The sequence below is a fragment of the Rana temporaria genome, chromosome 13 (assembly GCF_905171775.1).
Source record: "Rana temporaria chromosome 13, aRanTem1.1, whole genome shotgun sequence".
NCBI lineage: Eukaryota > Metazoa > Chordata > Amphibia > Anura > Ranidae > Rana > Rana temporaria.
The window spans coordinates 114,391,200-114,419,024 of NC_053501.1; the positions used below are offsets into that span (position 1 = coordinate 114,391,200).

Genomic DNA, 27,825 nt, shown 5'->3' on the forward strand with positions numbered 1-27,825 from the left:
CTTCACGCTGAGCTTTTTGGACACAGCACAGGACAAAGCCTTCACAGGATAAAGGAATGCAGACCAGGACAGTTGGCAAGTATGGGGCAGCTGATTCAGGCCCCATTGGAACGCTTTACCAACTAATATCCGAATGGAAATTGATCACCTGGCCTTCAGAAAAAAACTAAAGACCCATCTATTCTGAGGGTCAAACTGAAAGAAAATGGATGCCAAGCGCCTTGAGGCGATTCAGTTCGCATTTGTAGCGCTATATAAGTAATTCACTCACTCACTCAAAGCAATGACTAGGCCTAGGGAAGCTGCCCCTTTTGACCCACCTTAAAGATGGTCCTGCATGACTGTACATCACTTTAATGTCCTTCTCCCCACCTCAAGTAAACGACACAAGGCAACTTCTTCTTTGAAGAAGAACTCAGTTTATTAAATTGATTTGCAGAATACAGTTGAGTTGGCACATTATTACATAATAATTCCTTTACATAAAGGATTTCACTTTACACTACATTTGTCTGTACATTGATTTGGCTGTTCTGTTTCCCTAGTGGTGCTGTCCATACCTTAAAATTAGGAAAGTTCTGATATATAAAATCCATTCACTTGGTTGCCCAAAAACAGGTCACAATAAAGTGTGATGCTGCCGGTAGAATGGTTTACATAATACACAGATCATCACTGTATGATTCTGGTCTTCCACACCGGACTGCACCATGAGGTCGGCTCCCCCTGTATATATAGGCAATGAAGAATGGAGGTGCCACACACATACAGGGGAAGACACGTCATACAACTACATTAACCCCTACATGCATCAGCCATAATCTTTAAAAAATAATAATACAGTAACAGGCATAACATAATATAATGTAGGTACAAGGCTACAAGCTTTTCCAAAAAGAGGTAAGAAGATTGGAGAAACATATGAAAATTATTTAAAAATAAGAATTTAAAATGTTAAGATATAATAATTCTACTTAACCTGACTACTATTAAAAAAAGACAATGGGGGTTGATTTACTAAAATTAGAAATTTCGAAATCTGGAGCAACTTCCAGTTTTTTTCCCCACAAAGTTTAATTGAACAATCTGAAGTTATTTATAGTGGCTGAAGAAGGGAGGTGCCACACACATACAGGGGAAGACACGTCATACAATTACATTAACCCCTACATGCATCAACCAGAAACTTAAAAAACATAACACAGTAACAGGCATAACATAATATAATGTAGGTACAAGGCTACAAGCTTTTTACAAAAAGAGGTAAGAAGATTGGAGAAACATATGAAAATTATCCTACAATGTTATCTGCTGGCTAAAAATAAGAATATAAAATGATAAAATATAATAATTCTACTTTACCTGACTATTATTAAAAAAAGACAATGGGGGTCGATTTATTAAAACTAAAAAGTTCAAAATCTGGAGCAGCTTCCATTTTTTTTTCCACAAAGTTTAATTGAACAATCTGAAGTTAAAAGCTGATTGGCTCCCATGCACAACTGCACCAGATTTTGCACTCTCCAGTTTTGATAAATCACCCCCCCCCCCCCAATATATACAAAACCCCCTTCATATCTTCTTTAGTTTTCAGAACTTAGAATAAACAATGTGATCAGTAAAGTGTGACATTTGTGTTTTGGGTCCTTTCTCAGTTTTTATTTTTAAATTAAACACTTTATTTCCTTCCTGTTATTCTCTCCTCCATGTGTGATCTCAGTGACCACTTCTACTTTCTCCACTTCTTACTGTATTCAGTGTAAAGGCCAATTAGTTTAATCACTCATATGTTTTCAGATTAATCAGATCAAGTTTTATAAATTAGTTTATTTTAAAAATATGAAGTTCCTTTGAATTCAGCCAAAACCTTTTCCATGTTCACTTAGATGTTTCATTGAGGTCCTCAGATTCCTAGAAGTTCTTCTTCTTCTTCTTTACCACTTGTTGTGGAAGTAGGGGAAACATACAACAGCAGATAATACAAATCCAGAGATCACCAGTCGTATTATATTCTGCACCGTGTAATCTGAGGAGAGAAGTATGGAAGGAATAGGATTTTTAGATAAGAAAAATTTGGAATTATTACAAATTCTGAATGTATATGAAGGATCTGGATTAGCTTCCCTCTCATTGGACAGAAGCAATGATGATTTTTTATGTTCCAGCAATACGTTCTAACTTATTCAAATAATAGGAGGACAGGTGACACAGGAAACAATGAAGCTGAACTGAGAGATAAGTGTGTCACTTGCTCAATTGCTCAAGACAAGTGTAAATCACAAGACTGGCTGACCAAACTTACAAATCCATTTGTTGTCAAACCATTAAAAATATGTATTTCAACTTTATATTTAACTGTATTTTTTACTATGAAGAGCTTTGTCAATAATTTCTCTGCCCAGTGTCTTCACATTACGGACCTCTATTTTATGACACTTTATTGACTCCGCCGTGACATAAAGGGAAATTGAATTGGGAGAGCTTCAATTAGGGTTCCATGTGGAATTAGTGCTCCAATTAGGGTTAGTCCATGTGGATGGAGTTCAAGAGAAAGAGAAAAGGGGACAGGAAGAATGACTAAGGGAAAGAGAATAATGGAAGGGAAGAATGACTAAGGGAAAGAGAATATTGGAAAAGAAAAAACCTAAGGGAATACTAATGTAAATTGAATACGGGAAGGAAGACTAAGGGGAAGTAAATAAGGGAAAGGATTAAAAAAAAAGGAAAGATAATAATGTATCACAATATGTAAATGTTGAGTCTTGGTGCTGCTCATCTTATCCTGCCACCCTAGGCCCCGGCCCACAAGTCCCATTATAGTAAGCACAGCCTTTTTGAAGCCCTTAGCTAGAAACTCCCTTCTTCCCTGTGTGTTGTATTTGTTTATTTTTTACTGTTCCTAAGTGAAAGAACTTTTAGGCTTGGTTCACACCGTCGCTGCATGTGGCTCACAGCAGGGGTCCGGTGCGTTCTGGTTCACCGTTTCAGGTCCGATTTCACCCTGAATTTTGGTCTGAAATCGAACTTGAAACGCACCAAAAAAGGCACGTTTTTTTCCGACACACCGCACCAGACCCACTGTAGAGATATGTGAACCAGCTCCATAGAGAACCAGTCACATTCTCTGGCTATGGGAATTGAATGCGGGAAATGCACATTCAATTTGCATAGGTGTGAACCCAGCCTCAAGGTATTGGGTATATATAAATGTATAAAGGTGTGGATGGACATAACTAACGATAAGGTGATTTCATATGCTTGTTGGCAGGGGTGGGGAATTACATGCAATCAATTCTCACTCACTATTTAGTCCAGTATTTACATGGAGATCTGCTTTCATGTGTGAGATATCGCCCCAAGTGGTCGGAGGTCTAAGTACTACACCAGGCCCCACACTGGAGGGATAACGTCTTTCCACCAGCCAGTGACACCGGTCCCGGCACTGACTACAAAGATTTTTTGAGGGAAATCTCATTATACATTGATTTTCTTCCACCAGATCTTAAACTGATGTTACACTTTAGAAATGTGCAGAACGGAAAAATGTATTTTGTTTATTTTGGATTTGTTTAAGTTCATAATTTTGTTTTGTTGTATTTGTTATGTTGAAATTAAAATGAATTTGATTTTGAAATAGAAACAGATTGCAATAAATTCAGTGAGGTATAAAAGTGAAATAAGAGGAGACCCCTCCAAGGCTTAGCACTTACGGATGCCGTTTACAGTGTTGGAAAATCTTATCCCGTATTTATCAATTCAGAAGTGGTGAGATCAGGGCATTCAGTGGGTAGAGGACATCCTTAATAACAGCTTATCCATGCCCTTCCCAGAGATAATTGGTCAATATGATATCCCCCCCCCCCCACTGAACTTTATTCATATATTCGGATAAACATATTTTTGTGCAACTATCCCATTCCAATGATAAAGCTCCCTCCCTTGATATGGGTAAAATATAGGGGGCGCTAATAATTAATAAAAATTACAATGAAAATCATAGGACTGCACTCCTGATGTCACTATTCCTTATCAAATAAACAAATGTGCACAAAACATTATCAAACAACATATGATTTAAAAATATTGTGAAATATCAATTAGTGCAAATAATATTCAGTCCCAATCTTAAGCACCAAAAAATATTATGGCCCGGATTCACATACATCGGCGCATATTTATGCCGCCGTAGCGTATCTCTTTAACACGCTGCCAAATCTGCGCTGGGTTTCCTAGGCGTAAGTCGGCGAAGGTGGAAGTGGGCGTGAGCCATGTAAATGAGGCGTGACCCCATGCAAATGATGGGCTGAGTCTCAGACAGATACTTATAATGAACGGCGCATGCGCCGTCCCGTGGACGCATCCCAGTGCGCATGCTCAGAATCACGTCGGAACTACTCCCTAAGATACGCCTACAGAGTGAACGTAACCTACGCCTAGTCATATTCTCGTCAACAGCGTAAAATACGTTGGCTTGTATTCCCTGGTGCAGCCCTTTGCATGGATGCTGAGTTACACCTCCTTTATGGGGCATAACTTTACGCCGGACGTATGACTTTATGCGCACTGCGTTGGACGGACGGACGTTCGTGAATCAGCGTATCTCCCTCATTTGCATATGTGAATAGAAAATCAATGGGTGCGCCAAATACATCCAGCGTAAATATGCGCCCACTCTACGCCGGCGTAGGAAAGTTACATCGATCGGATGAAGCCTATTTTCAGGCGTATCTTAGTCTCTGAATCCGGCGCACAGATACGACGGCGCATATTTGCACTTACGCTGCGTATATGGAGATATGTCGGCGCAAGTGCTTTGTGAATCCGGGCCTATGATAATAAATCAAAGTCCATAAAACACCAAACGTCCATTCTGTGCTATACTGATAGAAGAGTGATCCTTCACCAAACTTGAATAAACACCCAAAGTGACTGGATGAGTGATCTGCTTACCAGAGCACATTGACTCCTTTACTCAAAAAGAGAGTCAATGAGAGCTTATGCAGGATAATGCCGCTCACATAGGCTGAAATGGAGATATTAGGCGACTTCCTCCTTAAAGGTCTCGGCCGGATATGAAATAACAATGGAAACATCCATTGCGTAATTTAGTTTATTAAAAAAAGAGCTAAGTTAAAACTTAGCCAAATGGCTACTCACATTTCAAAGTGCCTATCCCGACACTGGGGCTGCTGGCTCTAATCAGGAGTCTGGGGATCTGCCGTGCTCCTACCGCCTCCCACCGCACTCTGTCCGTGACGTGCGTTCCACCTCACAGGAACCAACAAACAGCAGGGCAGGAAATGACGTACGTAGCGTGACCAGGTACCGCCTCGACGTACGTTTCGTAATAACGTCCTCAGGAAGCGCTTCTTGTTGGTCCCTGTGAGGTGGAACGCACAGGAATCTGCCGTGCTCCCACCGCCTCCCACCGCACTCTGTCCGTGGCGTGTGTTCCACCTCACAGGAACCAACAAACAGCAGGGCAGGAAATGACGTACGTAGCGTGACAAGGTACCGCCTCGACGTATGTTTCGTAATAACGTCCTCAGGAAGCGCTTCTTGTTGGTTCCTGTGAGGTGAAACGCACAGGGATCTGCCCAACATCTTGTCTAAAAGGCATCTCTCTCTTTTACAATACCCTTCAGTGCAAAACTATGTTGTGCAAATCTAGTCCTCTCCTAAAATGGGAGGAAGATCTACAGAATACTTATAACCCAGCACAATGGCTCCAAGCTTTTACATTTACACATGGTATTTCCCACTGTACTGGGCACTAGAAAATCTCCCAAAAAATCATTTCTCGCTGTTACCTTACACCCTACCGAGTAGTCCAATTTTACCCTTCGCCTCTATGTTGGCGCAACTATGGTCATGTAGGCAACCGCTATCCTATTCTCTGGTCTTGCAAGAGTCTCACAAGCTTCTGGAACCAAATGTTTGGTCTAATCTCCTCTGTTACATGCATGCTAACTCCACCTAACCCAGATTTGTTCATTCTAAATTTAGAAATTGAAAACTTTCCACCTCATTTTCACTTAATAGTCGCCCACATACTGTTAGCATCCGGAAGTAAAATAACCAAATACCGGAAGAAAGACTTCACCCCTAATCTGTCCGAAGTGGTGACTTCTATCAACCTTACTTCTGGATATGAAAACAAATTGTGTTGTGAGCTGGTTAGATAGATGAGTTTGATCGTTCATGGAAACCATGGTCCTCCTGGGTCAAATACCCAATACTGACTTCATTTCATATCCTCACCATGTATGTGTATCTGGATATAGATCCCATCACTCATCTTCCTCACAGTGTCAGACGCCGTCCTCACTTCACAGGTATAATTCCCAGAATCCTCCAGCTGAGATGACCGCACTCTGTATGTATTGGATATACCGAATTCCCAGACAGTCCGTCCATCTCTGTAGAAGGCAAAGTGCAGCTCTGTGCCGCCTCTGAGAGGATCCAGTCTGGTGTCACATCTCACCGTCATCTCATCTCCTTCTATTACCCTGGATGGGGTCACTTTTATTTCCGGAGGAGAGAAGATCTCTGGAAGAGGAAAGGATGACAATGATTGGTCAGTATGAGTTCTATTCCCTCAACATGTGACTGTCAGGGAGTAAACAAATGAAAAGTGTGTACAAGGATAATGACTGGTTGGGCCAAAGGCCACTCACCCACCATGTATCTGGATATGGAGCCCATCACTCATCTTCCTCACAGTGTCAGACGTCGTCCTCACTTCACAGGTATATTTCCCAGAATCCTCCAGCTGAGATGACCGCACTCTGTATGTATTGGATATACCGAATTCCCGCACAGTCCGTCCATCTCTGTAGAAGGCAAAGTGCAGCTCTGTGCCGCCTCTGAGAGGATCCAGTCTGGTGTCACATGTCATCTCATCTCCTTCTATTACCCTGGACGGGGTCACTTTTATTTCTGGAGGAGAGAAGAGCTCTGGAAGAGGAAATTGATAGAAATGATAAATGATGGGAATATATTATTTATTCTTGAAATGACGACAATCACACAATGCATTGTGGTGGACATGGGACAATTTACATTGGGGGGGGGGGTTTATTCAAACTGGAGAGTACGTAATGTGGTGCAGCGCTACATAGAAACCAATCATCTTCCAGATTCTATTGTCAAAGCTAAATTGAAGAAGCTGAAGTTAGAAGCTGATTGGCTCCCATCCACAGCTGCACCACATTTTTCACTCTCCAGTTTTAGTAAATCAACCCCATCGGTCTTTAGCTAAGTTGACCTGTTGTATCCGGTACAGTAATACACGTTAATAGAGAACCCATTATGGACACAAGTCATTTATTCTACCTGTATATATATCTGGATGGTGAGCGGTAAACCGAGACTCTAGAGGAAACCAACACAATCATACAGACTTCAATAGGTCATTGTCCTGAGTGATAACTGGGCTCAGAGCTCCAGTGCTGCAAAGGTGTCCCCCTCTATAGAGAATTAAAGTGGGTGTAGACTCTTCAATATACCCAGTGAAGCGAATGGCCTCAGGCAATAGGATTAAACAAATCCTATATAAGTTGTACCTGTTTATCTGCGATCTTCTCTTCTCTACATCCATTCAAAGTGTTGAATTTATGAAGCTTTAACGGCTGTCCAAAAAAGGGAGGTGGGAGCTGAAGTAACATCAGGGAGGACAACTCTGTGAGCTGATTGGAGGGAAGGGGCACACCTCCTCCGCACAGGAACAGAGCTGAGGCTGTCAACCAGCTAAAAGCTCCTCTCCTGTCGGGGAGAAGATTTGCGCTGGGAGAGGGGATATGGGGGGAGAATTTTTACTAGGAGGGGGGATTAGGGGGAGAAGATTAGTGCTAAGAGGGGGGCTTTGAGGGGAGTATTTGTGCTAGAAGTGGGATTGTTGGGGGAGAATTTTGGGGGGATTTGGTGAGAGGGTTTGGGGGAGAGTATTTGTGCTAGGAGGGGAGATTTGAGGGACAACCTACACTAGGAGGGGGGCTTTGGAGGGAGGTTTTAGGCTAGGAGGGGGTATTTGAGGGAGAGGAATTGTGGTAGGAGGAGGGATTTTGGGGAAAGGATTTGTGCTAGGAGGGGGAATTTGTGGGGAGGATTTGTGCTAGGAGTTTGTATTTTGGGGAGAGGATTTGGGCTAGGAGGGGGAATTTGGGGGGAGGATTTGTGCTAGGAGGGGGGATTTGAGGGACAACCTGCACTAGGAGGGGGGCTTTGGAGGGAGGGTTTATGCTAGGAGGAGGGATTTAGGGTGAGGATTTAATCTAGAAGGGGGTATTTGAGGGAGAGGAATTGTGGTAGGAGGAGGAATTTGGGGGGGGGGATTTGTGCTAGGAGGGTGTATTTTGGGGAGAGGATTTGTGCTAGGAGGGTGTATTTTGGGGAGAGGATTTGTGCTAGGAGGGGAAATTTGGGGGGAGGAATTGTACTAGGAGGGGGTATTTTGGGGAGAGGGTTTGTGCTAGGAGGAGGAATTTGGGGGGAGGATTTTTGCTAGGAGGGGGTATTTTGGGGAGAGCATTTGTGCTAGGAGGGTGAATTTGGGGGAGAGGGTTTGTGCTAGGAGGAGGAATTTGGGGGAGAGGATTTGTACTAGGAGGGGGAATTAGGGAGAGATGATTTGTGCTAGGAGGGGGGATTTGGGGGAGAGAATTTGTGGTAGGAGGGGAGATTTGAGGAACAACCTACACTAGGAGGGTGGCTTTGGAGGGAGGGCTTATGCTTGGAGGAGGGATTTAGGGTGAGGATTTAATCTAGAAGGGGGTATTTTGGGGAGAGGATTTGTGCTAAGAGGGGGGATTTGGGGTAGGATTTGTGCTAGGAGGGGGGATTTGGGGGAAAGGATTTGTGCTAGGAGGGGGAATTAGGGAGAGAGGATTTGTGCTAGGAGGGGGGATTTGGGGGAGAGGATTTGTGCTAGGAGGGGGAATTAGGGAGAGAGGATTTGTGCTAGGAGGGGGGATTTGGGGGAGAGGATTTGTGCTAGGAGGGGAGATTTGAGGGACAACTTACACTAGGAGGGGGGCTTTGGAGGGAGGGCTTAGGCTAGGAGGAGGGATTTAGGGTGAGGATTTGTACTAGGAGGGGGGATTGGGGGAGGATTTTTGCTAGGAGTGAGATTGCCTTCCAGGTATAAAAAAATAAAATAAACACGTCCCGCGGTTTACTAATGTTTTACATTTTTTATTTTTATTTCTGCAACAAAGTCACTTCAAAGATGATATTTTTGTCTGAATTCTCCTTCCTCTGGATCCACCAATATCTCTAAGGATAAAGATTTATATAAGACATTCATTTACCTTTCACAGAGATAAAGGAGACATCTGAGTGTTCTATCACATTTGAACTATGAAAATGTTGTATTTTTTTAGTACATTTGTAGAGTCCAGATTGACTCCTCCTTATATTAGGAATATGGAATGTGGAGTCAGATTCTGATGGTTTTATCTCCTGATCTTCCTTGTAGAATTTTGTGTTTATTGCAATATATAATCCCCAATGACGACATCTCAGAGTCAGGGGGTCTCCTTCATAGATGGCAGATGGGGGTCTCTGCAGGATGACATAATCTGAAATGTAATAAAATGATACTTTATGTTGTTCTATTCACACCCAACAATCTGTAATGATGGAGATGAGATGAGATCACTCACTTCTCGTAACATTTAGGAAGACGGGATCACTGATATCACCACCGATGGTCTGACACTGGTAATCTCCACTGTCCTTCTCTCTTGAATATTTTATACAAAGACTCTGTTGCTCTTCTGGTATTGGTCTCTTATCTTTGTACCAGCGATAGGTCCGGGGCTCCTCAGTAGACGGCACATCACATATTAGAGTCACACTGTCATAGAATAATATATTCCCCCAGTTGGGTGTGAAGGTCACCACAGGTTTGATGGCCCCTCCTATAGAAGAAAAGAGATCACACAGAACACATAGAGAGCACAGTGTGCAGCAAAACACAGAGAGGTGATCACATCTTGTATGAGAAAAATACATTCTCTATAGAAATGGGAATGTTTATAGTCCTGAGAACAGAGATTTTCCCTCACGTTGGTAAATCTTTATATTCAACAATGAAAACCATTCCCCTTACAGTGATAATAAAGTGAACCTTCAGATATTTTTTCATTTTTCCATCTATTAAATCTTCTTCCCTTGTTGTTGTTGTTTTATCTTTGGATAGTAAAACATTTTATTTTTCTGCCAGTAAATCCCTCATACAGCCCACCTCCTGTTTCCTCATACAGCCCACTTCCTGTTTCCTCATACAGCCCACTTCCTGTTTCCTTATACAGCCCACTTCCTGTTTCCTGTCTGGCCATTAGCCTAGGCTTATGACATCATGCACAGATCTCTCTCTCTCTCTCTCACTCTCCTGAGAGTTTGCCAGAAAGGGAGGAGTCACCAGAGGGACAATGAGAGCTGCGGAGGTGTGTCTGTGTAAATCCAGGACGTGAACAGGCAGCAGCTTCAGCTGCCCACAGTTAAAATGGCTGCAGCCGGACTCAGTGGAGGGAGATTTCTGCAGCATATTTGGCAAAGTACAGAATCACAGTATATATAAAAAAATATGCAAAGTGGTTGGAGGGAAGCTTCAGAATGGCAAAGAACTTTTTTTTTACAAATTAGGTGAGCAGACTGCAGGTCCTCTTTAACCACTTCCATACAGTGCCTCTTCTGGCACTTCTCACCTTCATGTAAAAATCATAATTTTTTTGCTAGAAAATTACTCAGAAGCCCTAAACATTATATATATATATTTAGCAGACACCCTAGGAAATAAAATGGCGGTCATTGCAACTTTTTATCTTGCACGGTATTTGCGCAGTAATTTTTCAAACGCCTTTTTTTGGGAAGAAAAACTGTTTCATGAATTAAAAAATAACAAAACAATAAAGTTAGCCCAATTTTTTGGGATAATGTGAAAGATGATGTTAGATAAATAGATACCTATCATGTCACGCTTTAAAATTGCGCACACTCATGGAATGGCGCCAAACTTCGGAAATTCAAAATCTCCATAGGCGAATTACAGGTTACCAGTTTAGAGTTACAGAGGAGGTCTAGTGCTAGAATTATTGCTCTCGCTCTAACGCACGCGGCGATACCTCACATGTGTGGTTTGAACGGCGTTTACATATGTGGGCGAGAGTTATGTGCGTGTTCACTTCTGAGCGCGAGCTACTGGGGACAGGGGCTTTTTAATTTTTTTTTTTATATATATTTTTTTATTTTCCTTTTTTTTTTCTTTTTTTTTTTTTTTTAATCCCTTTTATTCTTATTACAAGGAATGTAAACATCCCTTGTAATAGGAATGTGTGTGACAGGTCCTCTTTATGGAGAGATGCGGGGTCAATAAGACCTCACATCTCTCCTCCAGGCTGGGAAGCTTGAGATCGAGAAAAAAAATTCACTGATCTCATGCTGACAGTCGTGATTGCGGCTTTGTTTACTTCCGGGTACTTTCGGGTCTCCGACGGTCATAGAGACCGTCGGAGTCTATGCTCTTCATCCGGCGGCGGCGGGCAATTCGTTCTCTGGGCCTCCGATGGTCATAGAGATGACCGGTGACCATCTGGTTATGGGAAATCTCTATGCTCTTCATCTGGCGGCGGCCGATTCATTCCCTGGGCCTCCGACGGTCATAGAGATGACCGGTGACCATCTGGTCACCGGAAATCTCAATGCTCTTCATCCGGCGGCGGCCAATTCGTTTTCTGGGCCTCCGATGGTCATAGACATGACCGGTGACCATCTGGTTATGGGAAATCTCAATGCTCTTCATCTGGCAGCGGCCGATTCATTCCCTGGGCCTCCGACGGTCATAGAGATGACCAGTGACCATCTGGTCACCGGAAATCTCAATGCTCTTCATCCGGCGGCGGCCAATTCGTTCTCCGGGCCTCCGATGGTCATAGAGATGACCGGTGACCATTTGGTTATGGGAAATCTCAATGCTCTTCATCTGGCGGCGGCCGATTCATTCTCCGGGCTTTAGGAGGGGGGATGTTCCCTCCTGCCGCCTATAAGAACGATCAAACGGTGGAATATTCGCTATGATCGTTCTTATGCTGCGCAGAATCGCCGCCTGAAAACAGTGATATCTGAATGACGCCTGTAGCTGCACCCATCATTCAGATATCCCCCCCCTGAAGTCCAGGACGTCATTTGACCTACTGTGGTATGGAAGTGGTTAAAGGCAGACTTTTTTTTAAAACAACAAAACATGTTATACTTATCTAATATGTGTAATATTTTTGCACACAGCAGCCCCGATCCTCCTCTTCTCAGGTCCCTCCTAGGCACCCCTGACCCCTCCCCCCTGCTGAATGCCCCCACAGTAAGTAGCTTCCTATGGGGACAGCTGAGCAGGCTCGCTCACAAGCCGATGTTCTGTGAAGATATTTGCTATGGTGAAGGAGTAATGGGGGGGGGGTCACAGACCTCAAATCAATGGGGGGCTGCCTTGTTAGTATGCCGATCATACTGGCAAATTTTGGTTAACCCGCGCTGATTTTAAAAAGCCTTCTAGAAAATGATAATCAATGACCCAACCCCCTTCACATAGATTACTCAGAAAATGTAAGCTCACATGGATAATTTTTATATTATTAGTGATATTTATGGTATGGGTTTTAGTTCTGTACTCACCAGAGTTTGCCACGTTCAAAGCTGAAAATAAAAAATGCACTATTTAGAAAATTTTATGTACAGTGTTTGTTATTATGTGTTTCAATAATTTTGTTCTCTTCCAATTTCAGTGAAAATGTATACAATTCTAACAAGAATATTGCAATGATCCCGATTTTCTCAAGTCTGTCAGAACCAAGGTTGTCCCCCGATGAATGGACAGGCCCCTCCTGGAACACCAGCCTCGTGCTTGGTATCCTTCGGACAGACTCCTCATCGGTCAGCTTCCTCCAATTGGACGGAGAGCTCGGGACCCCCCTTAGGCTGAGGACCCAGTCGATCACTGGGTCTGCACAGCAGATCAATTGCTCCGGGCCAACGTGGTCCCAGAACCAGGAACACTGCGACACACGCACACCCCGGCCAGGAGGGACATTTGCGGGGGTGCCGTGGAATGGCTACCCCAATGGTGGGTGCCACACGAGGAAGAACCTCGAGCGAATGGCTTCTGCCCCTAAATACCCCTCCCCAGCATGCACAGCGAGAGGTGGCCCAACCTCCCGATTGGCTGCTAAGGAGTGATACCTAAACGCTTGGCCCCACTGCTGCCACCTGCCGTCCAGGGGTGACGGGAGTCCCCGGACAAAAGGATAGCACACAGCACAGCCAAGCTAGAGCAGAGACCCTAAATTTAACAATCAAACTAGTTCAGAGCTAACTATTTCTCTGAATCCTTCCCCTAAATTTAACATAGCACCGTCTCTGAAAATAGCCAGGCACTACACACTCCCCCCTGTCAAATAGACACTGTCCTCAGTGTCAGAAAAAAAAATATGGTGTTCAATCCTGAACACCTACCTGGGTCTGCAGTAAATCTACCTGGATCTAACAGTAGAGTAGAAGAAAAGAAGAGATAAAACAGTACAAAAATATAAAACTTTTTTTTCTTTAGGTTTACACAATGATACATTTGACATTAATCTGTCTAACTATCTTGTCTGCCCACTCTCCGACAGCCTTGACAGGTGATCCTCAAGACCTGAAAAACAGAAACAAGAGAACACACACAAATATTACATTATTTACAGTCACTAAGGGCGAATGAAGCTGCACCTTTTAAAACAAAGGCAAAGCTTCCTTCCTCCCCCCCTAGGAGCATTACAAATGAAATGCTAGGCATTAGCAACTATAAAGGCCCATAACAAGTCTCTCCAAGCAGAAAGTTGCCTCTAGCGGCAGCGTTTCGATCAAGTAAGTGCACTAAAGTCTGTACCAGGAAATAGAACATGGCAAGAAGAATCCTCTCTTTTCAGTAATGGAGTCCACAGGAACCTAGTCTAACTGACTAAACATTTTCATTCCCCACAGAGTCAGCCACATCACAGCAAACGTTTCTGTTCGGGACTTCTTCAAGCAAAAACAAACACTATAGGTGTTAGCCTACAGATAAAACCTGGGATCAGGAAAAGTAATGATGTCCCCCTGATCATTCAGTGAGGTAACCGAAAAGACCCGATCAACTTTACCGGGACTCTTGATGTCCACTCTGTCATGACAAATGTGCAGGCCATAGCTCCAGGCTTCCAGGCAACCCTCAAGCCGGCCGTGAACACTTATGAAGGCATAGTCGGTGCTAATCGAAGGTTTGTCTACCTTCAAGTAGTCCCAAACAGCATCTGCGCACCATTCCTCCTGTTTTGATTCAATCTCCTTTATTAGATCTGCGGGCACATATGGGAACTCCCACCCATAATCCAGCGCTACCTTCTTCATGACGATCCGCTGAAGACGGGCTAGTTTTGGCAGCGTACGGGAGTGTCCCAGTCTCGGCATAACGAGAGTATTGGGAGCTCTCTTTAACACAGGCAGTGTAGCTGGGATCGGAGCAGTCTCTCTGGTGTCACTACCTTTGGGTACTGCGACTTCCCAATTTAACTGCGGGATATCCGCCAGCGGCGTGGTATCCCATGAACGTTCTCTGGAGCTGCAGGGTTTTGTAGCACGGAACCCTCTGCCCCACTGTAGCTCGGGCAGCTCCGGTCCAAACCACTGATCTTAGCCTACATCAGAGGAGGAATCAATTTCGGAGCTGTTGTACTCCTCCACGGGCAAACAAACACGTGGAACATTATGCTTACTGACCTTGCCCTTGGTCTTGACAGGGGCAACTTCCTCCCTGAAGTCCAGTTCAGATCTGCGCATGGATAGGCCTCGCCCACAACCGTGGGAGGCTTTTACGGAGCCCACTTTTCTCAGGGTGAGACACGCGTGCACTACCGCCATGCACGCGGTCTCAGTGGCGGCATCCACCTTCACAGCAGGCACAGTCTCTTTAGCATCACAGTCACTTACTTCGGGGGACACCATTGGTGTGGTGACCGACGACATAGTGGCCGTAGTAGTAGTAGCAGCAGGGAATAACTTCCTCTGCTGTCACCATTCCGGTGATCCAATCGACCCAATGTTTGCAGGGCGACTCTGTTGGTTGCTCCACTTGAAACAAGTACTCGCCAAATTTTTTACATCGAGCAAAAGGCAGGATTCTGATGGCCAGCTCTGCACATCGGGGACAAGACAAGCCAAAGGTCTCCACGCTGCCTCTGGTGAACAGCACAAACTGCCCTTGCATCCCCATCTGGATTCCGGTATCCGTCAGGGAAGCTCCGGTGGCAACAGGAATCGGATTGACTCCCACGGAGGACATTGGAAGCCTCAATCTCTCGAATGGTGTTGGGGGCACAGACATGTTTGCACGATCCTCTCTCGTGGGCGGGCAATCCCTTTGTCCTTTGCCACCAAACTCGCCCTACGTCTCACGCAGGGGTGGGTAACTCCTCCCACGTTGAGTTCTCTTCTGGGCACGTTGCGGGCACACGCCACTCCGCTGCACGTGCGCCCAGACTTTTAGTACCTGAAGTTAACCCCTCCTTCACCAGCACAGTCCAACACCATGACAATTCCAGGCTCTCAATGGTGGAATGAATTGCTCAGTTCCATTGCCAGAGGTAACAGGCAATCCCGGACGAGCCCCCCCATGTAGCACTACCCCCGAAAGAGCTGCTGGTTTGTTTTGGGTGACATGTTACCTCTGTATCTCCGCCGTCTAGGGTACTTGATGAGAGTTGTAGTAAAGGGAATGTATTTTCTGTGCTTTTATTACCCAGCTGGGTAAAACCGATTAAACAGCAGAAAGGTGAAAGGATAGCAAATAGGAGACAGCAGATTCAGGTGTAACTGAATATGGGAAACAGTCCTGCTTCCAACGATACTTTACTTCACCACTCCAGCCGGAGTGGGTACAGCGCACCTGGACAGGCCTCTCTCACAGCCTGGCAGCCAGAGTGTCACTAGAATTTAGGATTAAGTCTCTGCCACAGACCCTCCTAAAAGATTGGAGACAATTATGGTTCGGAATCCTCTCTCAATAGATTCAGCACCCAGATCTCCTTCAGGTAGTTTTGTGAAATTAGCGACTGACAGGCGACCAACATCCAGCCTGTCAGAACCAAGGTTGTCCCCCGATGAATGGATAGGCCCCTCCTGGAACACCAGCCTCGTGGTTGGTATCCTTCGAACACACTCCTCATCGGTCAGCTTCCTCCAATTGGACGGACAGCTCGGGACCCCCTTTAGGTTGAGGACCCATTCGATCACTGGGTCTGCACAGCAGATCAATTGCTACGGGCCAACGTGGTCCCGGAATCAGGAACACTGCGACACACGCACACCCCGGCCAGGAGGGCCATTTGCAGGGGTGTCGTGAAATGGCTACCCCAATGGTGGGCGCCACACGAGGAAGAACCTCGAGCGAATGGCGTCTGCCCCTAAATACCCCTCCCATGCCTCACTGTGCCCATGCCTCACTGTGTCCATGCCTCCCTGTGCCCATGCCTCACTGTGCCCATGCCTTACTGTGCCCAATCTCCCTACCTGATCTCCAGCGCTGTGTCTATCTGCAGCTTTGTGATACCCTGGTGCTGTGACATGCAGTCAGTCTAGTCGGTGGCCATGCAGTGTACCAAAGCGCCGCCTCCTCCTCGTCCTCATCTGTGACGGTACATTGACTCAGTTTCCCAGCAGTGAGTCAGTGTTCCGCCTATCACGGCAAGGACGAGGAGGAGGCGGGGCTTTGATACACTGCACGGCCATCGACTAGACTAACGTCACAGTGCCGGGAGATCAGGCACACGAAGCAGCAGATTAAATGCAGACTCGAATATAAGCCGAGGGGGGCACAAAAAAATGTGCTAAAAAAATTGGTTTATACACGAGTATATAGGGTAATTGATTATGAAATTAATCGATTACTATTTTCATAATCGATTAATCGGCCAGTAACATAATGGTTTAAAAAAAATGAAAATGTAACCCTTTATAGTACAAAAAGGGCAAAAAAATCACTACTGTTAATATTAGATTAAAATTCGAAAAATCTTGGTACATTCGCTGAATGAAAGAATGTTGTTTGAAATTTTCTCTTGCTTTTAACATTCAGTTTTAAAATGAATGTAATTTCTGAATGAAAACCACATACACTGTCTGAAAATTCCTTTGACTAAGTTTTCTATTATTTCTAAACTTTCCCGTCACTGTAGTTGAAAACGAACGTCGATTTGACCCCACTGACGATTAGAAAATGGAACGAAAGTTCTTAAAAATTATTATGATTTTTTTTTTTTTTTAAAGAAGACGTTGTATGGCTAGCATATAATATATTACAGTTCTTTTTGTAAAACAGTCTTTAACAATTTTTTTCTTTAACCTGTTCCCGACCGGCTCCTGAACATATACGTTGGCAGAATGGCACGGCTGGGAAAAGTAACGTATATCTACGTCACTTTGAAATTCCCGCTGTGCAGGCTTGCGTGTGCCACCAGCGGCAGGCGCGCCCTTGCTGCGAGCACCATGACCGTGCCTGCGGGACCCGCGGACTCGATGTCCACGATCGGATCACAGACCTGCAGAACGGGGAGAGGAAAGTGTAAACAAGCATTTCCCTGTTTTGCCTGATGACATGTCACTGATCCAATGCTCCCTCTCATCGGGAGCAGCGATCAGTGACGTGTGACTCATAGCCACGCCCCCTAACAGTTAGAATCACTCCCTAGGAAACACGTAACCCCCTTCAGCGCCACCTAGTGGTTAACTCCTTCACTGCTAGTGTAATTTTCACATTATCAGTGCATTTTTATAGCACTGATCGCTGTAAAAATGACAATGGTCCCAAAAATGTGTCAAAAGTGTCCGATGTGTCCGCTATAAAGTCGCAGTCATGCTAAGAATCGCTGATCGCCGCCATTACTAGTAAAAATAAAAATAAATAAAAATAATGCCATAAAACTATCCCCTTTTTTGTAGACGCTATAACTTTTGCACAAATTAATATACGCTTATTGCGATTTTTTTATTAAAAATATGTAGAAGAATACGTATCGGCCTAAACTGAGGAAAAAATATTTTTTTTATGTTTTGGGGGGATATTTATTGTATCAAAATACCACCAAAAGAAAGCTCTATTTGTGAGGAAAAAAGGACGCCAATTTTGTTTGGGAGCCACGTCTCTGGTAAGGAAGGGAGTAAATTCTCCCGGGGCTGAAGTGGTTAACATTCAGTTTTAAAATGAATGTCATTTCTGAACGAAAACCACATGCACGGTCTGAAAATTCCTTTGACCGAGAAGTTTTCTATTATTTCTAAACTTTTCCATCACTGTGGTTAAAAACGAATGTCGATTTGACCCCACTGACAATTAGAAAATTGAATGAGCTCCTTCTTTCCTCCATTTTGAGAGACGCGGAGTGGCCGCAACCATGCCGATTTTTGTAAGAGCTCAAAATCTACACACCCTTGAGGTGTCTGGGCTAGAGACTGTCTACCACACAGGTGTCAAACACAAGGCCCGCGGGCCAAATCCGGCCCTCCAGACCATTTCATGTGGCCCCAGCTGCAGGAGAGCTCCAGCCCTCCTCTGTTCCTCCTCCTCCAGACCCTGTACTTTCTGCTTTCATGCAATGCATCCAGCTTCTTCCCAGCAGCAGCATAAGGAAAGGGGGTGCACTGTGATGTAAGGGAGAGTGGGGGACTCAACTTCTGATGGTGGGGGGCTCTTGACATCTAATGTAAGGGGAGCAGATGTGCTGGACATCTAATCTTGCAGGGCAATCATAATGCTGATGTGGCCCACAATGAAATTGAGTTTGAAACACCTGGTCTACCATATCAATGCCCAGGTCTCCTCTCTAGAGGGAATTGCCTGCGAAGACCAAGTTATTCTTCTTGCTGGTGCCCCCTTGCCTGATGAAGACACCCTTGGCCAGAGTGGAGCATGTGATCTGAGCACTTTGGATGTTGCTGCTCGTCTGTTGGGAGGTAACGTCCATGGTTCTCTAGCTTGTGCCGGAAAAGTACGAGGCCAAAAGTTGCTTGGCCTAAGTGGCCAAGCAAGAGAAGAAGAAAAAGAAGACTGGCCGGGCAAAGAGGCGCATTCAATACAACAGGCGCTTTGTTATTGTTGTGCCCACTTTTGGCAAAAAGAAGGGACCCAATGCTAACTCTTAAGTCATGGGTTAATAAACAGATGTAGAACTTAAAAAAAAAAAAAAAGAAAAGAAAATTGAACGAAAGTTTTTAAAATTATAATTTTTTTTTTTGAAGGAAGACGTTGTATGGCCAGCATATAATATATTACAGTTCTGTTTGAAAAACAGTCTTTAACTATTTTATTCTTTAAATAAATAAATTTGATCTGATGATATTTACCAGATTCGCCCTCTCATAGTATATCCAGTATATCTATTCTGTCAATTATTCTCAGAGTGGATTCGAGATTTCGCTCCCTAACCATATAGTTGGTGATTTATATTTACCACTTTATAGGGATATTTAAGAATACATTTTCTTTTTTTAAACTTTACATATTAACTAAATTATACACCACACTTTTTTTAAGGTTATTAATCAAAATAATAATCGGCCAACTAATCGATTATGAAAATAATCGTTAGTTGCAGCCCTAATGTATTCACCATGGGCCAGATTCACAAAAGAGATACGACGGCGTATCTCCTGATACGCCATCGTATCTCTGTTTTAGGGGCTTCCTAACTATGCGACTGATTCATAGAATCAGTTACGCATAGATAGCCCTAAGATCCGACAGGTGTAATTGTTTTACACTATCGGATCTTAGGATGCAATACCGCGGCCGCCGCTGGGGGAAGTTTGCGTCCTAAACCAGCGTCGGGTATGCAAATTAGTACTTACGGCGATCCACGACAGTTTTTCGCGTTCGCTACGTCGCTGCTAGTCTAGTTTCCCGTCGCAAAGTTAGTCGTCGTTTTAGCTGCCCTAACTTTACACAGCCCATGTTAAAGTATGGCCGTCGTTCCGGCGTCGAAATTCAAAAAAAAAAATTCTTGCGTAAGACGTCCGGGAATACGGAAGTACGCTACGCACGTCGCCGTTCGAAAAAATGACGTCACTTCGCGCAAAGCACGGCGGGAATTTCGAATAAGGGAGCATGCGCAGTAGGTCCGGCGCGGGAGCGCGCCTAATTTAAATGGCACACGCCCCTTTGAATTACGCGGGCTTACGCCGGAGGCCGCCGGCGTAGGTTTTCATTGCAAGTGCTTTGTGAATCAGGCACTTGCGATGAAAACTTGCGGCGGTGTAACGTACCTACTGATTAGCTACGATACGTTACGACGACGCACTTCTGCGTGAACCTGGCCCCATATCCCTAAATCAGGCACCTTCAGCTCCCTTATGGAGGGATCAGACCCCCCCCCCCCCACCCCTCAAAAGCTGTATAAGCTGAGGGATGGAGATACAAGGCTGGGATCTACTGAGGAAGGGGGTATAACGTAAAAACAATATTTTAATGACTTGAGACAAGGGGTACTCAGCAGAACAATGAGGACGCCTACCCCTGTAGATGGAAACTTTCCAACCTGTGTGACAAGACCACGAACAGAGCTTACAATCAATACTTATAAAGCAGCACAAGTCAACAGATGCAAATATAATAAGTGTATCTTATGTAGAGCCTCCAACTGGCTCATAGAAATTCGATGATTTGTGTATTCCACATAATCTCGAAAAGAAAAGACACTCAACCAATACTCAGATAATATAAAGAATAAAAACTGTTCTACTTACACAGGAACACGATGGCGAGGAAGACAGACATGGCAGCCGAGACCTGGCACTTGTGACGGTCTTTCTGAGAATCAGAAGTTTTGACCGACTTCTCACTTCCTGGGTGGTTAAAAACCAATGTCGTGAGAACGAAGTACGTGGAATAACTATAGCCAATCAGATGTCATTTCTGGCTTATTTGATGTGACAGTCTAAACAAAACTCATATTACTTTTTAGGGTGGACAATGCTGGCCTTGTACCCGGTAGAGTTGGGCCGAACATATAAATAAAATAAAAAAAATGTGTACCAATATTGTGACAGATGCAAAATCTCTGTTTAAAACTTTGTGTAATTATTCCTGTGTTTCTTTGTCATTTACAGCATTTAATTCATACAGCACTCTTGAGCTCCTGAAGAAGCTCTTTATGGAGTGAAACATGTAGAGCGGTACTGTCTGTATCGGGTTATGAATTGAAACATGTGATATAACAAGGATTTTGTTATAAATTTTTTATTTTATAATAAAATGTATTGAATTTTATCAATTGTAATCAATTTAAAAAAAAAATTTGGCGCCTTAAAAGTCCCGTGGTTTGTACCTCTTATCTTTTTACATGTTAAATTGGAATGTGGTGTCATTTCTGATCTCGCTGCCCTCACCTTTAAACTCCCACAAATTAAGTGCCACTCATGGCCATCATACGTGCTGTATAGTTGGAAAGCAAGCAAAGAACGATTTTGGACTGTACAAAACCGGGCACCCCTTTAATAGACTCCCATGTTAAATGGTAATTTCTCTGGTGATTTTATGGACCCGGTACTGGCTGGTCCTAGGTCTTCTGGACCTGGAACTTGGCACCCATTTTTCCTCTACAAGTGTGCAAAGTTTGTTGTCTGGGGGACCTACGGCTGGGGAGCAACGATTTTTCAAAGCCAAGCACCCCTTCCATATACTCCCATGTTAAACCTCAGTCTAGTCATGGACACAGTGAGGCATGGACACAGTGAGGCATGGGCACCCTGAGGCATGGACACAGTGAGGCATGGGCACAGTGAGGCATGGACACAGTCAGGCATGGGCACAGTGAGGCATGGACACAGTGAGGCATGGGCACAGTGAGGCATGGGCACAGTGAGGCATGGACACAGTCAGGCATGGGCACACTGCGGCATGGGCACAGTGAGGCATGGGCACAGTGAGGCATGGACACAATGAGGCATGGACACAATGAGGCATGGACACAGTGAGGCATGGACACAGTCAGGCATGGGCACAGTGAGGCATGGACACAGTGAGGCATGGGCACAATGAGGCATGGACACAGTGAGGCATGGACACAGTGAGGCATGGGCACAGTGAGGCATGCAGATGGACACCTTAGTTTTATACTCAAGTCAATAAGCTTTCCCAGTTTTTTTTGTGGTAAAATGAGGTGCCTTGGCTTATATTCAGGTCGGCTTATACTCGAGTATATACGGTAACATAATATAACGTAGGCATCAGCCTACAAGCTTTTTACAAAAAGAGATAAGAAGATTGGAGAAACAAATGACAATTAGCCTACAATGTTATCTGCTGGCTAAAAATAAGAATACAAGATATTTATACATAATAATAAATTTTTACCCGATCATTACTAAAAAAGGACAATATATACAAAACCCACTTCATACCTTTTTTTAGTTTTCAAAACTTTGAATAAACAACATAATCAGTAAAGTGTGACATTTGAGTTTTAGGTTTTATGTTAGTTTTTATTTTTTCAAAGAAAACCACTTTATTTCCTTCCTGAGAAACTCTCCTCGAGGTGTGATCTCAGTGACCACTTCTGTTTTCTACACGGCTCTCTATAACTCGTTAGTTTAATCTTTATTTTTTTATTAATATCAAGTTTTTTGGGGAATATTAATATATTGAAAAATTATGAATTTCCTTTAAATTCAACAAAGACATTTTCCATGTTCTCTTAGATGTTCCATTTAGGTCCTCAGATTCCTAGAAGTTCTTCTTCTTCTTTTTCTTCTTCTTCTTCTTCTTCTTCTTCTTCTTCTTCTTCTTCTTCTTCTCTACCACTTGTTGTGGAAGTAGGTGAAACATACAGCAGCAGATAATACAAATCCAGAGATCACCAGTCGTATTATATTCTGCATCGTGTAATCTGAGGAGAGAACCAGAGATGGAAGTCATGTGATTTTTAGAACATATTGTGAGATTTTGAACTGTTACAAATGTATATAATGTGTATATGAAGGGTCTGGATCAGCTTCCGTCTTGTTGGACGGAGGCAATGATGTTGTTTTATGTTCTAGCAGTTCTCCTGTAGGAGGAGAGGTGACACCGAAAGTAAGAAAACTCAACTGGGAAATAAGCGCATCACCTGCTGAAGAGGAGCGTAAGTTACAAGATGGTGAATGGATAAGGGAAGGGAATAAAGACTCAGGGAAAGAGAATAAGGGAAGGGAGAAAAGACGTGGACAGTTTTCATCGGACATGTCTGCTGGGAGCTTTTGGTCTGATATGTGTACACACCATCAAACCAAAATCCCCAAGGACAGAGAACGCGGTGACGTAGAAGACACCGACGATCTCTAACACGGAAGTTCAATGCTTTCACGCATGCGTCGAATCAATTTGACGCATGCGCGGGATTTCAGGCCGCTGGTTATACGTCATAACCAGCGGACATGTCCGACGGACAGGTTTCCAGAAGACAAGTTTCTAAGCATGCTAAGACACTTTAGTCCGCTGGAAACCTGTCCACTAGGCCAGGAAACCTGTCCGCTAGGCCGTACACACAGTAGGACCAGTTTCAGCGGACATGTTCGGTCGTGTGTACGGGGCCTAAGGGAACGAGTATAAGGGAATGCAAGAAAGAATATATGAAAATATATGAAAGGAATAAGGCAAGTAAAAAAAGGAAAAGAGAATAAGGGAATAGAAATATTGCTGTTGATAGTTATCTTTTACATTGTTACACTGTCATATCTGCTTTTTATTATCTCAATGAATAATTACAGATATTCTCCTGAAGGCGGTTAAATGCTACGAAACTTGTTGAGAACAATGATATCCGTGGGAATCCATCATATCTTGATCCTCACCCCTAGAGGACATGAATGCTGGTGATATAGTGTACATGGATTGTTTTTGCATATCCCTTTGATGTCTATTATTAAGTACTTGGATATCCTATGTTTGTAATCTTTTTTGTATTAATAATTATTTTTTTTATAAAACTTTGATTGTATGCTTTTTAAGTTGTACCAAGATAGTCCTTCGCCAAAATTCTCCTTTGGTGCGATCGAGTGGGGCTCGATTCCCCAGTCTCTTTTTTCCCCTTTCTATTGGATGATGGTACACTGACTTCACCTCCTTTTCTTGCAACTCGTACCAATAGAGGCGTTAGCTTTTTCTACCCCTAGTCAGTGTCAGGAACTTACCCCAATATTTATATCCACATAGGAAACCCTTCGACCTTTATCCAATCACCATGGAATGAGTTAAGGCAAATGATGATTGTCCAACAACAGGATTGGAGGTGAAAAACGTTTGTGGAAACAACTAGTTCTAATTACTTTACCCAATCACCACCATGACATTTGGTCTGGGAGAGGTGTTAATTAAATGTGTTACAGAAGGTGTTATTTTTTGTCAAATCATTGGGGTAACGTTGTTAAAACTGTATTATTTATGGGTAATATATAGTGCCGAAGGCCCTACCACTGTTTGAAGATGATTGTTTTAGTATGAGGGAGATGGGAACAAGTACAGAACAAGTCCAACTAAATGTGACACTAACTATACCATACCCTGGATAAATGATAATCTTCAACAAAACCTTCTTTAAATGTCTGTAGGCGCCTTTGCACTGGTTATGCTGGATTGGATGTGTCTTATATACAGTAGATAGTGTACATTTATATTACCAATGTATAATTATACTGTGCTGCCACAGCAGTATTTTGTATTGAGTTTTGGTATGTTCCTCTATACCCTACTTCTATATTGTCAGGTCACCTGTGGCCAGGTAAATGTACCCAGATGGGAACAGGGGTGCACCGCTAGGTAGTGAACCCAATAGCAGACTGCTGCAGATGGACAAGAAACGTGAACCCAAGATTCCCCAGGGAGCAGAGTCTAAAGTCCAGCAGGTGTTCACCAGAGCCTCTAGTGGTGAGGATGGCCTTCGCTGCAACTGAACCCAGGTCACGGCCCCTGGAGTCCCCCAGGTCACGCTCCGTAGGGAGAGAGGGGAAGCAGCCACTGAGGACACAAGGGATGGTGATGGGTAAGCCGAGGTTGGGGGAACAGACAGACAAGGGTAACCAAGGGACAGGCCAAAGGTCAGGGTCACAGGCAAACAGGAGTAGTCAGAGACGAGCCAAAATTGGTACACAGAAAGGTTAACGTAGCACACGGCAGACAGGAACACAAGCTAACAAACAAAGTTGAACAGCAAAGCAGACCTGCAGTGCAACAGTTAATATAGACTTCCTGGGATGGCCTGGGGTGGAGCCATACAGGGAGGAGAGATGATAAAAGGCAGCCAGAAAGAGAGTCAGGCCTCTAATGGACACATGGAGGAGAAGGTAAGCTGCCAGACATTATTGCATGTCCATGACATATATAGTGTAAAGCCTTGTACACACAATAGGACTTTTGTCCAAAGGGCGTTGCCTGTGAACTTGTATTGCATACAAACAGCAAAGAATTGTTGGCCAACAAACACCAAACTACATGTTTTTTTTCCAGCTCTTTAGCGCCACCCTTTGGTGAACTTCTGCTAATGTTGTGTTATGGTGAGCATTGCTTCCGAGCATGCGTGTTTGTACTTTGGATTTTTTTTTCTGACAGACTTGTGTACACAAGATCGGATAATCTGATTCTGATGCCAGAATCAATAAAGAATATTAAGAAGGATATTTTTCATCATATGATAACGGCAGCTAGAACAATAATAGCTCGCAATCGGAGAGAAAATAAAAGCCCAAATATAGCAGAGTGGATATGTGAAATGAGCGAAATACAATATCTGGAAGGACAGATAAGAGAAGAAGGATACATAAATAGTCAAATGCCAGTTATATGGCAAAAATGTGATGAATTTCGGTTCTCGAAAGGAATGAAAGAATATTTATCAATGGAAAAAAAGAGGAAAATGAAGGGGGAGTTTAAATTAAGCGAAAAATTAGCAAATGGAAAGGGAGGGGAGAGAAATAAGGCAGAGATCTACCTTTTTTTTTGTGATTGGATGGAAGATGAATGGGTATGGAAGTCAGTAGGAGTATATGTAGATAAATGTTGAAGGGGATTTTTGTTTTAATGATAAAGCAATTAATAGATATGCATCATGATTTTATATACTGAATAACGAGAGGGAACAAATGCATATTGTAATTGAATTTTGTATAAATGTAAAAAAAATTGTATTTAAGAAAAATAAGACTAATAAAAAGAAAGTGAAAACAAGATCGGATAATCCGACATCACACATTTGTTGTCGGAAAATTTGAAAGCATGCTATCCCACATTTGTTGTCGGAAAATCCGACAGCAGTTGTCCGATGGAGCGTACAAATGGTCGGATTATCCGACAACATCCTGCCATCACACAATTCCCGTCGGAAAATCTGATTGTGTGTACGAGGTTTTAGATATACAGTATCAGCCCTTAGCTAGGAATGTCCCTTTGTGTGCCATGTTAGTTTTTTCTTCCTGGAGAACCAGGAGGCTTTTAGATCAGAAAGTCTTTTCACCTGCAAAATTGTATGACAGCCTAGAATAAGCTACAATGGTTTTCACTTCTGTGTTGTCTTGGTGGGTTAACGCTGCCTGCGGATCTTCTAAAGTCAGCAAGTTGCTAAACTATCCATACAGACTGGGTCTCAGGAGGAATGTCTTTTGTATAAAGTGATATTAGAGACAGAACATGTACAGATCGGAGGCTTAGTCAACTCTTCGAGCTCACCATGTTTCTGCATTATCTGGATATGGAGCCCATCACTCATCTTCCTCACAGTGTCAGACGCCCTCCTCACTTCACAGGTATAATTCCCAGAATCCTCCACTCTGTATTTATCGGATATACTGAATTCCCGCACAGTCCGTCCATCTCTGTAGAAGGCAAAGTACAGCTCTGTGCCGCCTCTGAGTGGATCCAGTCTGGTGTCACATCTCACCGTCATGGAATCTCTTGCTGATTTATTGTACAGAATTATAATTTTTGGAGGAGAGAAGAGTTCTGGAAGAGGAAATAAAAAATAACAATTGATGGGAATGCATTAATTATTCTTTAGCGGTTTAAGGACCGCCCACTGTATATCTATGTCGGCAGAATGGCACAGACAGGCATTATCACGTACCTGTACGTGGCCCTTAAAAAACATGCTGTGTGGTCACGAGCGCGCCGGCATGCTCGAGACCCTGCCGCCTTCCCCGTGAGTCGGATTTGATCTCCGCGGGCATCCCCGCGATCGTCTCACGGAGGTTTAGAGCGGGGAGATGCTTGTGTAAACAGGCATCTCCCCGCTCTGACTAGTGACAATGACAATAACCACTAGGTGGCGCTGTAGGGGTCTTGGCTCCGTGTACTCGGAGCGGAGATGAGTGTCATGTGACACAAAGCCCATCCCCCCTACAGTAAGAATCACTATGCAGGGATAAGTGTTTCCCGCATAGTGATTCTTAGGCCCCGTACACACGACCAAACATGTATGCTGAAACTGGTCCGCGGGCCAGTTTCAGCATACATGTTCGGTCGTGTGTAGGCGCGAGCGGGCCGAATTCCAGCCCGCTTGGACATGTACGGTCGTCAGTACAGACCTACCGTACATGTCCGAGCGCCCGCCGTCCCTCGCATGCGTCGAATGACTTCGACACATGCGTGGAAGCCTTTAAATGGCAGGCCCGCCCACGTCGCCGCATCATCGCCGCATCATCATCGCGGCGACGACGCGGACACGCCCCGCGTAATGTTTACGCGCGGACTTCTGTACGATGGTTAGTACAACCATCGTACAGAAGCCCTCTGGCAGTCAT

The 27,825-nt window shown here is 43.9% G+C and overlaps 4 protein-coding genes across 4 annotated transcripts; 1 reads left to right on the forward strand and 3 right to left on the reverse strand.

Moving 5' to 3' along the window:
- Positions 1 to 1,554: 1,554 nt before the first annotated feature.
- Positions 1,555 to 9,517, reverse strand: LOC120920135 (Fc receptor-like protein 6). Its single transcript, XM_040332049.1, has 5 exons — positions 9,513 to 9,517; positions 9,309 to 9,409; positions 6,682 to 6,957; positions 6,262 to 6,549; positions 1,555 to 2,026 (listed from the first exon to the last, which is right to left on the reverse strand). Exons 1-5 carry the CDS (start codon positions 9,515 to 9,517, stop codon positions 1,935 to 1,937), a joined length of 762 nt encoding a protein of 253 aa, XP_040187983.1. The 3' UTR covers positions 1,555 to 1,934.
- LOC120920876 (low affinity immunoglobulin gamma Fc region receptor IV-like) lies at positions 9,442 to 20,961 on the reverse strand. The gene is made up of 3 exons (XM_040333243.1): positions 20,806 to 20,961; positions 12,670 to 12,690; positions 9,442 to 9,920 (listed from the first exon to the last, which is right to left on the reverse strand). The coding sequence occupies exons 1-3, from the start codon at positions 20,834 to 20,836 to the stop codon at positions 9,655 to 9,657; spliced, it is 318 nt and encodes a 105-aa protein (XP_040189177.1). The 5' UTR covers positions 20,837 to 20,961; the 3' UTR covers positions 9,442 to 9,654.
- On the forward strand, positions 18,421 to 19,206 carry LOC120920877 (ubiquitin-like protein FUBI). The gene is given in 3 exon segments (XM_040333245.1): positions 18,421 to 18,545; positions 18,879 to 19,064; positions 19,066 to 19,206. Coding segments are annotated over 3 exon segments (414 nt in total). The 5' UTR covers positions 18,421 to 18,458.
- A 1,459-nt stretch (positions 20,962 to 22,420) lies between the features above and the next one.
- Positions 22,421 to 27,018, reverse strand: LOC120920650 (Fc receptor-like A). Its single transcript, XM_040332846.1, has 2 exons — positions 26,756 to 27,018; positions 22,421 to 22,946 (listed from the first exon to the last, which is right to left on the reverse strand). Exons 1-2 carry the CDS (start codon positions 26,970 to 26,972, stop codon positions 22,855 to 22,857), a joined length of 309 nt encoding a protein of 102 aa, XP_040188780.1. The 5' UTR covers positions 26,973 to 27,018; the 3' UTR covers positions 22,421 to 22,854.
- Between the last annotated feature and the right edge of the window lie 807 nt (positions 27,019 to 27,825).